Raw genomic sequence first — 16,287 nt, forward strand, 5'->3', positions numbered from 1 at the left:
CCCCGAAAACCCAGTAAGGCTGGGATTTAGACTAATCCTCCCCCAAAACAGTGCTGTATGGCTGGGATTTGGCCTCATCCCCACCCAAAAAAAGTACTGTGGGACTGCGATTTGGGCTAATCCCCCCAAAAAAAGTGCAGTGGGGCTGGGATTTGGGCTAATCTTCCCCCAAAAAGCCCTATGAGGCTGGGATTTAGCCTAAAAAATCCCAAAATTCTGGGGATGAGAGGGTTTGGATTTGGGCTAATTTTCCCCTCCAAAAAAAGTGCAGTGGGGTGGGATTTGGGCCAATCCCCCCTCAAAACAAACAAACAAACAAACAAACAAACAACTGTGAGGCTGGGATTTAGCCTCAAAAATCCAAAACAAAACCAAAACAAAACAATATTCTGGGGGTGGGAGGCTTGGATTTGGGCTAATCTTCCCCCAAAAAGTTCTGTGGTGCTGGGATTTGGGCTAATATCCCCCCCAGAAAAGTGCAGTGGGGCTGGAATTTGGGCTAATCCCCCCCCCAAATCCATGTGAGGCTGGGATTTAGCCTCAAAAACCCCCAAATTCTGGGGGTGGGAGTCTTGGATTTGGGCTAATCTTCCCCCAAAAAGTGATGTGTGGCTGGGATTTGGGCTAATCCTCCCCCCAGAAAAGCACAGTGGGGTGGGACTTGGGCTAATCCCCCTTCAAAAAAAATAATAATAAAAAAATAAATAAATAAAAAGTGAGGCTGGGATTTAGCCTCAAAAATCCAGAAAATCCCAGAATTCTGAGGGTGGGAGGCTTGGATTTGGGCTAATCTTCCCCCAAAAAGTGATGTGTGGCTGGAATTTGGGCTAATCCCCCCAAAATCCCCATGAGGCTGGGATTTAACCTCAAAAACCCCCAAATTCTGAGAATGGGAGGCTTGGATTTGGGCTATTATCCCCCCAAAAAAAGCGCAGTGGGGCTGGGATTTGGGCTAATCCCCCTCCAAAACCCTACGGGTGCGAGGCTCAGATTGGGGCTAATCCTCCCCTAAAACAAACCCAAAACCCAAAACCAAAAACAACCAAAAAAAAAAGGGTCAGTACTGCCCCCCCTCCCTTGGAGGACCGCGCCCCCTCCCCTCTCCCTCTCGGAGGACCGCGCTCTCTATGGTCTCTCCCTAGAGCGCCCCCGCTCCTGTCATCGCTGCGCGCCGGGCCGGTTGCCATGGTGACGGCGGCCATGGATGGCGGCGGGCGGCCCTCGGGCCTGCAGGCCGCGCTGCTGGCGGCCAGCGCCGCGCTCACGGCGCTGCTGTGCTCCGCCTACCGACACAAGGCCCGGCAGGCCCGCGGCCTCCAGGTGCGTACCGGGACCCCCCGGGGCTGAACGCGAAGCCCCGAGCCCCGAATTCCAGGCCCGGGCCTAGGCCGCGGCCTGGTTCCTCCGCCGCCGCTGCTAGGCCCCGACCTGTTGCCTTCATCCTCCTCCTCCTCCTCCTCTCGTCCCGCAGGGCGCCAGGAGGCTGCGGCTGGACGGGGAGCTGCGGGCCGTGCTGCTGGAGGCGCCGGGGCGCTGCGTGCCCTATGCGGTTATTGAAGGTAGGAGAGGGGCTGGGGGGGTGAGGGGCTGCTGACCCCTCTCCTCCCCTCCTCAACCCGAAAAAAGCATTTTTCTCATCAAAATCCCAGTCCTACACGCACCTTCTGGCTGTCAGGTGCCACCTTGCAGCGTGAGGGCTTGGTGCCCCAGCCCCCCTCAGTGTCTGTGCCCCCTTCCCTGTATGAGGACTACCTGCCCCCCCCGTAACCTCTCCTCAGCCAATGTATTTCACCGAAAAGAAACTTTTTTTCCTAAAAACCCCAACCCTACGCACACCTCACGGCTCTCAGGCAGTGCCTCACAGTGTGAGTACTTGGTGCCCCGGCCCCCTTCAGTGTCAGTGCCCCCTTCCCTGTATGAGGAGGACCCCCCTGCTCCCATAACCTCTCCTCAGCCCCTGCATTTCACCAAAAAACCCCACACTTTTTTCCTAAAAACCCCAACCCTACACAGACCTCCTGGCTGTCAGGTGGTGCCCTGCAATAGAAGGGCTCGGTGCTCCGGCCCCCCTTGGTGTGTGTGCTCCCCCCTGTATGAGGACAACCCCCTCCCCCATTACCCCTCCCTGGCCCGACTCGTTTTACCAAAAACCCCCCTTTTTGCCTAAAAATCCCACCTCTCCAGCTGTCAGGCGGTGCCTTGAAGTGCGAGCACTTGGTGCCCCAGCCCCCTTTGGTATCCGTGCCCTCCCCCTATGAGGACCACTCCTCCCTCCCCCCCACCCCATGCATTTCACCCCAAATTCCCACTTTTTTCCTAAAAATCCCACCCCTTCACCTCACGGCTGTCACACAGTGCGAGGTCTTGATGCCCCAGCCCCCCCTTAGTGTCCGTACCCCCCCCGTATGAGCACAACCCACTTGTTCCCCCTCCCCACCCCGTGCATTTCACCAAAAAACCCCTCTTTTCCCTAAAAACCCCAACCCTACACGGTGCCAGCTGCCGCCTTACGGTGCTGAGGGCTTGGTGCCCGTCCCCCCTTTGGTGTCTGCGCCCCCCCCCGACCCCATAAGCGCTGGCTGTGTTGCAGGCGTGGTGCGCTCGGTGAAGGACACCCTGAGCAGCCAGTTCGTGGAGGATTGCCGCGGCGTGGTGCAGAGGCTGACGCTGCAGGAGCACAAGATGGTGTGGAACCGAACCACACACCTCTGGTACGTGCCCCCCCCCCGCCCTTTATGGGACGCCCGCACCCCCAGGAGGGAATCCCGTGCAGGGGGGGGGTCCGTCAGTGCTTCCAGCCTCTCCGTGTGGCCTCAGCCGCGATTTCACCGCGCCCCGACGGCCTCAGCTCGTGGGATAACGCCTCGAATTTACGTGTGGTGGGCACTGCTGCTCGCTGCTCGCTTTGTCACAGCCGCAGGGGTGACGGGGGGGGGTTTAACGGGGTGTAGCTGTCCCCGTGTGCTGTGACAACCCTCGCTTTATGCCGCTGTTGGCCCAACCCCGGAGGATTTCCCCTCCGACTCTGGCTTTATCCCCCAGGAACGACTACGAGAAGGTGATCCACCAGCGCACCAACACGGCCCCCTTCGACCTGGCCCCCCCGGAGGACGGCGCCGGCGTCGCCGTGCGGGTGATGAAACCTCTGGAGGCCGCCGAGCTCAGCCTGGAGACGGTGCACGAGAAATTCCACCCCTCGGTGCAGTCCTTCACCGACGTCCTCGGCCACTACATCAGCGGCGAGCGCCCCAAGGGCATCCAGGAGACCGAGCAGATGCTGAAGGTGGGGACGCTGCTGACGGGCGTGGGGGAGCTGGTGCTGGACAGCGACACCATCAAGCTGCAGCCGCCCAAGCAGGGCCTGCGCTACTACCTCAGCAGCGCCGATTTCGACACCTTGCTGCAGAAGCAGCAGGCCAGCGTCCGCCTCTGGAAGATCCTCGCCTTCCTCTCGGGTTTCGCCACCTGCACCCTCCTCTTCTTCCTCCTGCGCAAGCAGTACCGGCACCGCCGCGAGAGGAGGCGGCTCCAGCAGCTGCGGGAGGAGTTCAGGCAGGCCCAGGAGCTGCGGCTGAGGCACGAAACCGCCGCCGAGGTGCCCAAAAACGCCTGCGTCATCTGCCTGAGCAACGCCAAGGCCTGCGTCTTCCTGGAGTGCGGCCACGTCTGCTCCTGCACCGAGTGTTACCGCGCCCTGCCGGACCCCAAGGCGTGCCCCATCTGCCGGCAGCCCATCGCCAGGGTGGTGCCGCTCTACAACAGCTGAAGCCCCGCGGCTGGGGGAGGTTTTGGGGGCATGAAAGCCCCTAAAGGGGTTTTCTCGCTGGTCCTGCTTCGGTCGGGGCGGATGGTTTTGTGGTGGTGTTGTTTTTTTTTTTTGTTTGTTTGTTTTCTTTAGGAGAAAATCCTGGCTGGGGAAAGGGAGGGGGTTGAGCAGAGCGGGGCGCTTCGGCTGGGTGCAGTGGAAGGCGTGCACGGAGACACAAAACCAGCTGAAATACCCCCAAAGTGGGGAAAATTCGGTGCCCAAAAGCTGCTGGGAGGCTGCGGCCGGCGGGCAGCACTGCCACCTAGCAGCAGCTCCTCCGCCCCCCTGAGCAGGACGGCTTTCTGCAGAGCTTCTGGGGGGTTTTGTGTGAGCATTGGGGTTTCTGCGAGGAGGGGAGCGGCGTTTCCCTCGCTCCTGCCGCTTGTGGGTTCCTCAGCGCGCCGGGACGGGACGAGGAGGAAGTGAAAATGGGATTTCTGCCGCCGGGCTTGAGCTGGGAGCTGGGACGGGCTGTAAAATAATAAAAGTGGCTGAGAGGAGCGTTTGGCTCGGCTCGTGACCTCCCCGTGGCCCTGACGGCACCGCCTCTGCCTCCCCACCCCCTGTAGGATCAGGGGAACCCCCCCCCGGGGTTTTGGGGCAGGGCTCTGCCCTCCCTGGTACTTTGCCCTCTGGTTTCCAGCGTGCCTGAACCCTGCTCTCGGGCTCGTTTCAAGGGAAACGCTTTGTGCCAGGAAAATGGGCGAGCAGCGGGCGGGGTTTTGGTGCCAGGAGAAACCCCCCCCCAAAAAATAACCCCCTTCTCTGGCGGCCATAAAAGCAGAGCAGAACCCCACTGCCGGGTAGGGCCGCGTGCAGGCGGGCTGTAGATGGCAGTGCCTGCCTGCTGTGGGAGGAGGAGGCAGAAAAAAAAGCAGAAAAGCAAAAAAGCAGCTGCCTCCTGCCCCCTCCTCGCCCTTCGCACGCTGCTGCAGCCCTAAAACCGCCTCACCTCGGCGTCAGAGCCGGGACCCCGCTTTGTAGGGTCGGGGATTTTAGCCACAGCCACCGAGGAGCCTCTTCCCACCCAGCTGCCCCCTTCCCTGCGCAGCGAGCGGCAGCACCCCAAAAAGAAAACCCCAAAGCAGCCCTGTCCTGCCAGGGGACCGCGGGGATGTCACCCCCCGGGATGCGGGGAGCCTAAAAATAAGCTTTTGGGGTGGGGGCAGCGCTGGCCCCGCTGCCTTTCGCCTCCTGTTCTGGAGCTGCTCCCCGCTCCCTTACGTAAGGAGCTGGCAGCTCGGGGGTGTCGGGGGCGTTCGCACGTGGCGCTGCCAGCGCAGGGGGACGGGGACAGGGACAGGGATGGGGGCAGCGAGCCCCAGCCCCGCTCCCCCGGCCTTCACCTGCCCCAAAACGCCCCGTTGTGTCCCAGCATTGTGCAAATAGGTTTTTTTTTTTGTCCCCGCTGCCACCCAGAGCTCTGGGCTCCCATAGATGGTTATGGGGTGGCTTTGGGATCCCCATAGATGGTTATGGGGTGGCTTTGGGATCCCCATAGATTGTTATGGGGTGGCTCTGGTTCCCCATAGATTATTATCGGGCAGCTCCAGGCTCCCCATAAATTGTTATAGGGCTGCTCTGGGCTCCCCATAGATTATTATGGGGCATCTCTGGGCTCCCTGTAGATTGTTATAGGCTGGCTCCAGGCTCCCCATAGATGGTTATAGGGTGGCTCCAGTTTTCTCGTAGATTGTTATGGGGCATCTTCAGGCTCCCCATAGATAGTTATAGGGTGGCTTCAGGCTTCCCATAGATTGTTATGGGGCAGCTCCAGGCTCCCCGTAGATGGTTATAGGGTGGCTCCAGTTTCCCTGTAGATTGTTATGGGGTGGCTCCAGGTTCATAGACTGTTACAGGGCAGCTCTGGGCTCCCCATAGACTGTTACAGGGGGAATCTCCTGGCTCCCCATAGATTGTTATAGGGCAGCTCCGAGCTCCCTATAGACTGTTATAGGGCATCTCTGGGCTCCCCATAGATGGTTATAGGGTGGCTCCAGTTTTCCTATAGATTGTTATAGGGTGGCTCCAGGTTCTCTATAGATGGTTATAGGGTGGCTCCAGTTTTCCTGTAGATTGTTATAGGGTAGCTTTGGGCTCCCCATAGACTGTTATAGGACATTGCCAGGCTCCCTACAGACTGTTATAGGGGGAATCTCCAGGCTCCCCATAGATTGTTATAGGGCGGCTCCAGGCTCCCCATAGATTGTCATGGGGCAGCTCCGGGCTCCCCACAGATGGTTATAGGGTGGCTCCAGTTTTCCTATAGATTATTATAGGGTGGCTTCGGGCTCCCGATAGACTGTTATAGGGCATCTCCTGCCTCCCCATAGACTGTTATAGGGCATCTCCAGGCTCCCCATAGATGGTTATAGGGTGGCTCCAGTTTTCCTATAGATTGTTATAGGGTGGCTTCGGTCTCCCCATAGACTGTTAAAGGGCATCTCCTGCCTCCCTATAGACTGTTATAGGGCATCTCCAGGCTCCCCATAGATGGTTATAGGGTGGCTCCAGTTTTCCTATAGATTGTTATAGGGTGGCTTCGGGCTCCCCATAGATTGTTATAGGGCATCTCCTGCCTCCCCACAGATTGTTATAGGACATCTTCTGCCTCCCTATAGACTGTTATAGGGCATCTCCAGGCTCCCCATAGATGGTTATAGGGTGGCTCCAGTTTTCCTATAGATTGTTATAGGGTGGCTTCGGGCTCCCCAAAGATTGTTATAGGGCATCTCCTGTCTCCCCATAGACTGTTACAGGACATCTCCTGCCTCCCCACAGCTCATCACGGTGCATCTCCGCTCACCCCACAGACCATTACGGGACACCCCCAGCCACCCTGGCGGTCTCACCCCTCACCCCTTCACCCCCTCACCCTCCGCGCTCCCCCTCGCCTTGGGGGCACCCCGGGGGATCCCCTCTCCCCCCGGGGCCACCCCTCCCGGAGGCGTTCCCTCTTTATCCCGTTGCCGGGGTGGGGGCCGCTCCCCGCTCCGCCCCGCTGCCCGCCCCTCGCTCCTCTATCGCCGCCGCCGCCGGTGCCACCGGAGCGGAGCCCCCGGAGCCGCCAGAACCGGGCCGGGAGCGGGCCGGGATGTGACGGGGCGGTCGCCCCGCTCCGCCGAGCCGCTGCCCCGGGGGGGGTTCGCGGGCCCCCCGAGCCCCGGGAGGCTGTCGGGGGGGGGAGGCGGCACCAACGGGCCCCCCCCTCCCGCCGCCGGGTGTCCCCCCCCCACCTCCCCGGGGATGGCGGAGGAGGGGTCGCCCTACGGCGAGGGGCAGCTGGCGGGGGGCGCGGCGGGGGGGGAGCTGCCTTTCCCCGTGCGCCTCCGTGGCCCCGACGGGCTCCTGGCGGCCGGGCAGGGCAAGAGGCCGCCCAAACTGGGGCAGATCGGGCGCAGCAAGAGAGGTGGGTACCGAAATTATGGGGGGGGGGGGGGGGGGGACGGGAGGATGCTCCGGGGACCCCCCCTCTCCGGGGTGCGCGCCCCGCGCTTTTTGCGCGCTCGGGGATCCCAAAGGTGCTGCGCGCCCCCCCCCCAGGGTCCCCTCGGTGAACCTGCTCCGGGTTGGGGTCGTGCTCTGGGGATGCTCCCCCCTTGTCCTGGAGATCCCAAGGGTGCCCCACATCCCCCCCCACCCCCCCAGGACCGTGCCCCCCACCCTGGGCACCCTCCGCATCCCCTCCCCGGGACCGTGCCCCTGGGGTGCTCCCCATGCCCCGGGCACCCTCCTCATCCCCCCCCCAGCATCGTGTCCCCCACCATCAGCACCATCCGCATCCCCCCCCCCCGGTACCGTCTCCCCGCCGGGCTCTGCCGCATTCCCAGCCCCGCTTTTGTTTTCTTTTTTTTTTTTTTTTTCCCTTTCTTTATATTTTTTTTTTCCTGCTTTCCAGTGGTTATCGAAGACGATCGGATCGATGACGTGCTGCAAAACCTCTCCGAAAAGGCCCCTCCCGGGGTTTAATACCTCTCCGGGGACGTTCGGTGAAAACCAGGGGCTGGGGGGGCGGTTTCCAATATCGCAGGTTTTGGGCAAAAATTAACTAAAAACAACAACAACAACAAAAAAAGCACCGGGAGAAGCAACGCGCCGGGCTCGGAGCGCCGTCACCGCCAGCACGCCGCGCAGGGGATGCGGGCGACAGGACAGCACAGGATCCCCGTCAGGTGCAAAATCGCATCCAAAAAAAAAAAAAAAATCAATAATAATTGGGGAAAAAAAAAAAGAATAAAACCTGCTCCAAAATCCTCCCCCCCCCCCAGCCACGTCCACGAAGGCTCGCGAGGGACGGAGGCGCTGCGGGGTTCCTGCGCCGGGGCCGGCGAGCGCAGCGCCGGGGCTCGGACCCTGGGGTGGCGCCGAGCGGGCGCCTTGTTTACACGAGTTAACCTTGCAAAAATGAATCCGTGCACTTGGAGGTACCGTGCTACTGGTTCTGTTCTTCGATTTCGTTTGGGGTTTATTTTTATTTTATTATTATTATTTTTTTAATTTTTTTTTTTTTTTTTTTTTTTCCGTTGGTGTCTTTCGATGTTGGGAAATGATATAAAATATATATAGATATCTATATTTCGGTCGCGTTTTAAGGTTCGCAATGGAATGCGTGGCGGGGGGGGGGGGAAACAAAACAAAACACAACTTTTATAAAGGAGCGGACTGGAGGGAGAATCGTGGTTTTATTTTTTAAAGCTTGCACTTCTTGGTTGCTGTGAGCAAACGGCTCTGTGCAGACGGAGATTTTATATGTACGGGGGGGGGGGATGCTCGGCCTTTTTAACAACCATGCAGTCTGTAGTGTGGGTAATTTTTTTTTTTTCTGATCTTGTGGCAGTTTCTTCTCTTCAATGGACTGTATTAAAAAAAAAAAAAAAAAAAATCGATCAAAAATTAACCTGATGGATGTAATCATCACAAGAGTGCCAAACGCTGGGTGCCGGGGAGCCGCGTTTCCTGCCCAGGCTTTGCGCTCTCGCGGGCAGTGCCGGGGCTTCGCTCGGCTCCTACGCCTCTGTCGGTCTCTCGTGGGGTTTCTTTGACTTCTCTTTTCTAGTCTTTCTTTTTAACTCTTTTGCATGACATGCAAAAAAAAAAAAAAAACAAGGAAAAAAAAAAAAAAAACAAGCACCTCTCGTGCGAGGGCCTATTTTATTGTTTTCTGTTTGCGACTCTGAATGACAGACCTCAAGCCAGGTTTCCTTTCCTCCTTTTCTTAAATATCGTGTATGGTGCACTTCTCCTCCACTACACAGGGCTATTTCTGCAATGTACCAATAAAAAGGAAAATGAGACAAAAGCAGAGCGAGCCGGAGCTGCCGTGCTTTGATGGGGGCCGGGGGGGGGCACGGCGCCGTGACAGGGGCCAGCGCGTCTGAATAATTGATTGCCATTAATATTTATTGGGGGCAGGGTTATTTATTTTGTTCGTTTGATGGGAAAACACCTCTGGGGGAGGAATTCGGGGTTAAATTCCTTGTGAGGCTGCCCAAGCAGCCAACGGGGGGGGCACGGGGAACCCCAAAACAGCTCCGTCCCCACTGCTCGCAGCAGCTCGCGCTGACCCTCAGAGCCCACAGATCCAGGCACTCCCCTGGCAAAGGCACTGATAAAATTCAGAAAATTGGGGTGGTGTGGTGGGGAGGCCCCAGATTTCAGAAATCCCCCAAAAAAACCGATTGTGCGGGTGCATCCCCAGGCCCCAGGTGCTCCAAGAAGCCACGGCTGAGCCCTGAACACGGAGCTGGGGGAATCGGGGACGGGGGGATTCTTAGGAATAAACATCCCACAGTAAAACCTGCTGCTGGGCAGAGCTGGTGCTGCCCTGCAGAGCGGGAGGTGCCCGAAAGTGGTGCCGTGATCGCTCCATGGGGTGGGTTTTGGTCTCAGCTTTCGTGATTTTGGGGGTTTGGAGGCAGGGTGGTTTTTTGGGCATGCCTTACCCCGTGAGTGCTCACCCTCCTGCACACACAGGACAGCGTGGCTGCTTATTTCTCTTTTTTTTTTTTTTGCAGCTTGTAATGGGTACAGGATGGCTGGGAAGAGTGGCTAAAACATTCCCTTAAAAAAAAATAATAAAATTCAACCTGTTCGTGGTGCTTTCCCCTCGGGTTCAGCCGAGGTTGTGGCCGTGCAGCACGGGCAGCCCTCGGTGCTGGGGATTTCCATCCTGGTGACCCTGATGAACAGGAGGTGGGCACACAGGAGGGTTTTTTTCCCCTAAATTAATGGGTTTTGCCCCAAGCAGCACCCGCGGGGTGTCTGGGTGCAAGCAGAGCAGGCCGCACCCGTAGGAAAAACCAACCACGGCTGGATGCAGCCACCAGCACCCGTTCCGATTCACCAAAACCCCTCCGTTTCACATCAAAAACCCAACCTGCGGCCCTGGGAATTGCCAGGCACATCTCCAATTTCCTCCCATCCCAAATCCCAAATCCCCTCACGGCCAGAAGGAGCTTGGGGGGGGGTGTACAAAGCAGAGAAAACCGGAGCCTGAAACAGGGGGGGAGCCGAAAGCAGAGGCAATCCTGCTGAACTACAGCCCGACCTTCCCCATGCATCTTTCATGCGCGGCGCCGGCCGCCGTGCTCAATAAATAATGGGGTGGGAGCGCACGGCGGGGCCCCGGGGGGGACGGAGGCAGCCGGGAGGATGGGGGGAAAAGGAGAGGAGCCTGGTGGTGACGGGCAGGAGCCCGCCGGGGTTCCCCGGCCACGTGGAGACGCTGCCCCGAAGGAGGATTTAAGGCTTAAGCCGGGGGTTATGGCGTGCATTATTTAGCAGATGGCCCCGCGCAGCCCGCGGGCTCCCCGGTGACCTTGGTGGGGCGAGGACGGATCCGGTGACACGGGGCTAAAGGGGACGCACACACACACCCCACACACACCACACACACACACACACACACACACACACGACCCTTCCTTGAGCTGGCTCGGAGCAGCTCCAGCGCTGCATCCCCATGGAAACCGCACCAAATAAAAGCCGGGTCCAGCCGGCTGCTCTCGGTAGGGGAAAGGAAAAAAAAAAAAAATTAAGGAAAAAGCTGAAACGCGAGCGGTTTGCGGGTTTGTGGCTTTATGGCTGGAGAGATTTGGGGAAAGCGGCCCCAAGGTGCTGGGGGGCGAGGTGCTGAGCTCCCTGCGGTGCCTGCAGGATGGGGGCCCCACAGCCAGGTGTGCGCATCCATCCCGTGTCCCTGTGGGTTTGGGGTCTGGGGGTTTTGGGGATGGGGAAGGTGCCGGGGTCCTTTCCAGCCCCCAATGCAGGCTCCAAATCCCCACTGCAGCAACCTCGGGCAGCATCACCCCTCGCATCTGGGGCAGGAATTCAAGACCTGGTGTTGGGAAGGGGCAGGGATCCCGCCGGGAGCGCCCTGGGTTCGGATTTCCCTGGGATGCCAACGGGGCTGCTCCGTCCTCGGGGTTTTCTCATGCGACGCCCCTACGGGCTCCGCCGTTCCCAAAGCAGCTGAGGCAGGACTGAGGCAGGCCATGCTCTTATTTATTTATTTACTTATTTATTTATGGGGAAAAAAAACGTTTCTAACCTCAAAACAAAGCCTCTCAGCCCCGTGCCCGAGGAAAGGAGCTGCGCTGCCGCGGAGCGCTCTCGCCACGCTGCCCCGCGCGAAGCCCCGGCTTGCAAAACCCCACAGAAAAGCGCGGGCACCCACGGTGCCGCCTGAAATAAATCCTCGTCCCCCACCAGAAATAGGGCACGGCAAAGTAGGGCAGCGGTTCCCTGCGAAAGCCAGTGCTTTAGTCCTCGTGCGGGGAGAGAGGGGTGGGACGCGGCCGCCAGAGCCACGCAGCCGAGGCAGGGGACGGAGCTGGCCCCATCCCGCCCCAAAAACAGCCTGGAGGCGTTGGGGATATTAGGATCTTATCAGGGTTTGCTGGGCCTTTCGCCCTTTGGAAGAATGGGGAGATTTTCCCCATTTTGGCGAAAACTGGAAAAAATCGAGAGGGAAAGGTGAAAACCAGGGGAGCCTCCCGGGGGGTTTCGGATCCCAACCCGGTAAAACCCCGGTGCGGGGGGAGCAGGGCTGGTGGCAGAGGTTCCTCATTGAAAAGCCACAGCTGCTCAGAACTGGGGGGTTTCGGTGACCTTTGGTGGGTAAAAAACACACAAAAAAGACACAAAAACGGTCGTTCTGACGGCATTGGGGCCCTCCTCGTGCCGTTGGTCCTGCCCCGACCTGCCAGTAGGGCCGTCTCCATCCCCGTGTCCCCACACCAAAGGGATTTCGGGTACATCGTGCCCTGGGGGTGCTGCCCTCCCATTGCCCCCTGTTCCAGGGTGTTCAGGGGTTGTGTGTTTTTTCTGAAGTGGGTCATTCCCATAGGATTTGTGCTCTGCTCCAGGAGAACAGCACGGCCCCAAGATGTTGGGGTGCTGCCTGCAGCAGCCGATGCTCCCCCAGCACCAAGCCCAAGCAAAAACCACGGCACCAGACTCCCTGGTGATGGTGAAATGATGAATAAAATGATGATTTTTGGGGTTCATTTCCCATCTGGGAAGTTTGGGGGCATTTAAACTCGCTGGTAGATGGGGGAACATCGCTGCTGTTTTGGGGCTGCTCGCCCCTTCCCATGAAATTGCTCGCAGTGAAGAAACCAGAGCCACGCACACGGGCTGGAGCAGCAGCCCTTGGCTGGGGCGCTAACAGAAAATAAAGCAAAACAACCAACAAACAGATATATAAAAGGAAAAAAAGAAGTGATTTAGCACCTTAAAACCCCCGTGGTTAGTCACGGCGCGGGGCTGGGGCCAGGCTCTGACTCAGCTCCGCGCTTGCCCCCGTGCTGCTCCGAGCGTGCCGGCACCTCCTGCCATCCCCAAACCTCCACCAGCACCAGGCAGCCTGGTCTGGGAGCTTTTGGGGATGGAAATGTACCTAATTATATAAATATAATCTGTAATGTCTGTCTGGGGAGGGGAGGGGGCGGGAGGGTCTTGCTTCTGCAGGGGGTTGAGACAAAAAGGGGAGCCGGGTGCTGGGTGCGCCGGGCGCTGGCGCCTGTGCGAGGCCTCGCCCCGAGGGATGGGGACCAGCAGTGACATCCCAAGGGCCTGTAGGAGAATGGATTCGAAGGACAATAAATAAAATAAAATCAAAATTAACCCTCAGGGGGTTGCAGCCCAGGCCAGTGCCCCGGGGGTGGTGGTGCCCAGGTCCTCCCTGGTGGATTTGGCCATGCCACCAGCACCCCTTGGGGCGGGTTAACCACGAAGCCCACAGCCCTGCGGTGTGACGGGGAGGGAGGGGAAGCTCTCGGGCCCCCAGCTTTGCTGTTCTTGCCCACCTGCGGCGCGACATCCCTGCGCTTAATGAGGTGAGCAATTAACAGAGCCCCCTGGGAGCCAGGCAGAGCCGTGCTCACGGCTGCGCTCAGCCTGGGAAAGGTGGCTCGGGGGGGGGGGGGGGACAGAGAAAGGAGGACCAGAGAGGGTCATGGGGACAGCACCGTCAGTGCAAGCTTCTGTTCTTTTCTTTTCTAATATTCTATTTTTTTCAGATTTGAACCTCAGAAGCAACACTGCAAAGCAACCGGCAGCCCCGGTGCTTAGCAGGGATGCAGCAGCTCGGCACAAAGGACCGAATTGCCACCATCCCCCTGCACGGGAGAAGAACCTAGGGACAGGGAACCTGGACAGACCAATTTCCTTTCCCCCCCCAGGACCCTTTCCCTGCAGGAAACCCAAACCACAGCAGCCCGGTACAGCTGACCCCGGTGTCGGTACCACTCTTTGCACAGACCAAAAAATAAAGAAAAAAAAATGGCATTAAAGCCAGGTGCTGAACCCCTTGTCCAGGCTGATACGGGAGCCTGTTACAAAGCTGCCCACCTCAGTAAACCCCCCCCCCCCCCAAAAAAAAAAAGCCCCAAAACGCCCCGTTTTCCCACTCAGGCTGCCTGCAGGAGGACGGGAGCGGGGTCGAGGCGTTGGCGGCGCGCGAAGGTGCGGGGCGGCCGGCAGCTATTTACGGGAGATGTCAGCACCCACTGACAGCCCTGGCAGCTCGCTGCTGCACGCACGGGCGCGAGCGCCCCTGAAATCCATATGTGCTTTTATATATAGGACGCTGGCACTGATGGATTTCTGCCAGGCGGCTCCGAAGCACCAGGGGCTGCTGGCGGGGGGGACCGCGGGCGCGCTCCGCACCCATTTGGGGTGCGAGGAGTTGGGGTTCAACGCCACAGCACTGTCTTCCCCTCCATTTAGGGGGCCTCATCCCCCTGTACCCGATGGTCGGAAGCCCCTGGGGTCCTCCTCACCTTCCCCTTGGCACCCGGGGTCGCTCCTGGTTTTGGCTCCGTTTCCTAGGGTTTGGGGACCCGGCCAAGCCGAACGCAACCGCTTGTGTAACGTTGTGCTCCAAAAGCTTCTTAAACAGTCACATATTTCTATTGGATTTCCCTTGCCCCGCGCTGCTGATTACTGCAGTATTTATGTATAAATAGAAGCTGTCTTCCCCATAATCTGCTCGTTTCTCCTCGTTAGCTCGGGGCCGGGCCCACCGCTTTGCTCAGCGCCGAGTCCAGGCTCTGCTTCGGGGTTTGCCGGGACCCGGTGGCACTCGTTGGGCCCGGATCCACCCGTTTTCCTCCAAATTCACTTTTTTAAGCCATTCCCTTGGGGGTTCCAAGGTGTGAGGGCTCCAGCAGCAGGGATGGAGCCCATTTGGGGCACCCGATGCCCTTTTGGATGGCGCAGGGAGGTGGATGCTGAGGTGAGGGGGAAGGAAAAAAACCTCATTCCCAAATCCACGTGCCTCTTATCAACACCGACACCCTCCCCATCCTCACACCCGCTGGCTCGGGGCACGCTCGGGCCACGATTCCTTCCCAGCACCTTCACAAAGCCTTTTTTTTTTTTTTTTTCCCCCTAATTTACGGAACGTCTCGGTTTGTTAATTATTTTAATCATTATTACTCATCTTTCCCTTCCTCCCCCCTAATACTTCATCCCGGGCCCGTCAATCATTTTAATAGCTGTTTACAACCCATCATCAAGTCTTGCATAACATCCACATGACTGCGCTCAGATGCCTCCGACACCCAAACCTGCCCCGGGCTCTATTTCGGGAGCACTGAAGCCCACGGCACTGAGCGGCCGCATCCCCCGGGATGCCAAAAACCCTGGGGAGAAGCATCCCTCGGGCAGGACCATGCTGAGGCTGACCCAAGCTACCCGTGCCCTGGGATTTTTGGGGCCAGGGCTCGTTTTGGTGGTGCCGACACCCCGCCGAGCACCGCGGGCGGATGATGCTCCGCTGCACCTGTTTGAAGAAATGGCACCAAAACCACCCCAATTTTGGGTGGCTGCGGCCGCGCTGCATCGCCGCTACCCGCACCCCGGCCTGGGCAGCGGGAGGAGGAGGCGAGGGGGGGGTTACGAAGCACAGAAACGCTGCTAAAAAGCCCGTTTTCCAGCAATATGTGGAGCTCTGCTCGCCGCAGCGCCCGTCGGCGGCGGGTTGGCGGGCGGACGGGGGCAGAGGCGCAATCTGTGCTTGGAGCGCTGCCGGCGTGCTTGCAGCCCTTCCAGCAGGCACCGGCGGGGCTGGGGGGTGGCGAGGGCTCTTTTTTAAGCTCTGCTGTCCTCCCCCTCTCCCGCGGGTTTCGTAACCCTCCCAGGCGAGCGAAGGCTCCCCCCCGGTGCCGGCTGATGAACCCCTGCCGGGGGTCCCGGGGGGGACGCAGCGGTGGCCGGCACCGATGCCTTGCAGCACAGCAGGGTTTGGGCTCCAAGCCCTGGGTTAGGACTGCGGTTTTGCACTGGGGCTGCCCCAATTGGGCCGTTTCTCACCCCAAAACCACCCCTCTGCGGAAAGCACAGAGCAATCCTGCCCGGTGCTGGCTCCCCGGGGAGCGGGAGCCGTTCTCTCGCCGTGGAGAAGCTGCAGGCAAATATTTATTGCCACGGCGCGGAAGGAGTTTATTCATTAAGCCCCGACTGACAACGGCAACCAAATGAATTTCTCCTAATGAGGTGCTCGCCGTCACCTTGGCGACAGCACCGCAGCACCCGGGCTGCGGACCGAGGCTGAACCAGGGCAAAGCCCCCAGGACAAGGGGGGGACGCGGCAGGGGCTGCGGCCACGGGGACCCGGCCCCACGCTGGGGAGACCCCGGCACCCCCCTGCTCTCATTAGCAGCCCAATTAGCCAAGCGAAGGCAGCTGAGGAACCCAGAGCAGGGCGGGCGGGCGCTTTTCCAGCACGTGGTGGTCGCCACCAGCTCGGTCGGTGGCGCTAAGGTGGCTTTTGCCATCCTTTTGTCACGGCCTGCTGGAAGCTCGGTGGCTCCTTCCCCTCTGAACCCCAGCTGTAATTCACACACACAGGCAGGAGGTGGGTTTTTGTGTATTTTGTTTGCTTTTTTTTTGTTGTTTTCCTACACAACTCACACCACACTGCGCACAGAGACCCCAAAATGGCACACCCACAGCGGACAAACCAAGCGGGCTCT

At 59.1% G+C, this 16,287-nt stretch overlaps 2 protein-coding genes across 2 annotated transcripts; both read left to right on the top strand.

Annotated features, from left to right (window-relative positions):
* The first annotated feature begins 1,191 nt into the window (after positions 1–1,191).
* MUL1 (mitochondrial E3 ubiquitin protein ligase 1) lies at positions 1,192–4,303 on the top strand. Its single transcript, XM_082777221.1, has 4 exons — positions 1,192–1,320; positions 1,472–1,559; positions 2,591–2,711; positions 3,043–4,303. The coding sequence occupies exons 1-4, from the start codon at positions 1,201–1,203 to the stop codon at positions 3,764–3,766; spliced, it is 1,053 nt and encodes a 350-aa protein (XP_082633347.1). The 5' UTR covers positions 1,192–1,200; the 3' UTR covers positions 3,767–4,303.
* Positions 4,304–6,842: 2,539 nt separating this feature from the next.
* Positions 6,843–8,935, top strand: CAMK2N1 (calcium/calmodulin dependent protein kinase II inhibitor 1). Its single transcript, XM_082777236.1, has 2 exons — positions 6,843–7,217; positions 7,707–8,935. Exons 1-2 carry the CDS (start codon positions 7,055–7,057, stop codon positions 7,775–7,777), a joined length of 234 nt encoding a protein of 77 aa, XP_082633362.1. The 5' UTR covers positions 6,843–7,054; the 3' UTR covers positions 7,778–8,935.
* Positions 8,936–16,287: the final 7,352 nt, after the last annotated feature.

This window comes from Aythya marila (assembly GCF_965140915.1).
Source record: "Aythya marila genome assembly, chromosome: 21".
Taxonomy (NCBI): domain Eukaryota; kingdom Metazoa; phylum Chordata; class Aves; order Anseriformes; family Anatidae; genus Aythya; species Aythya marila.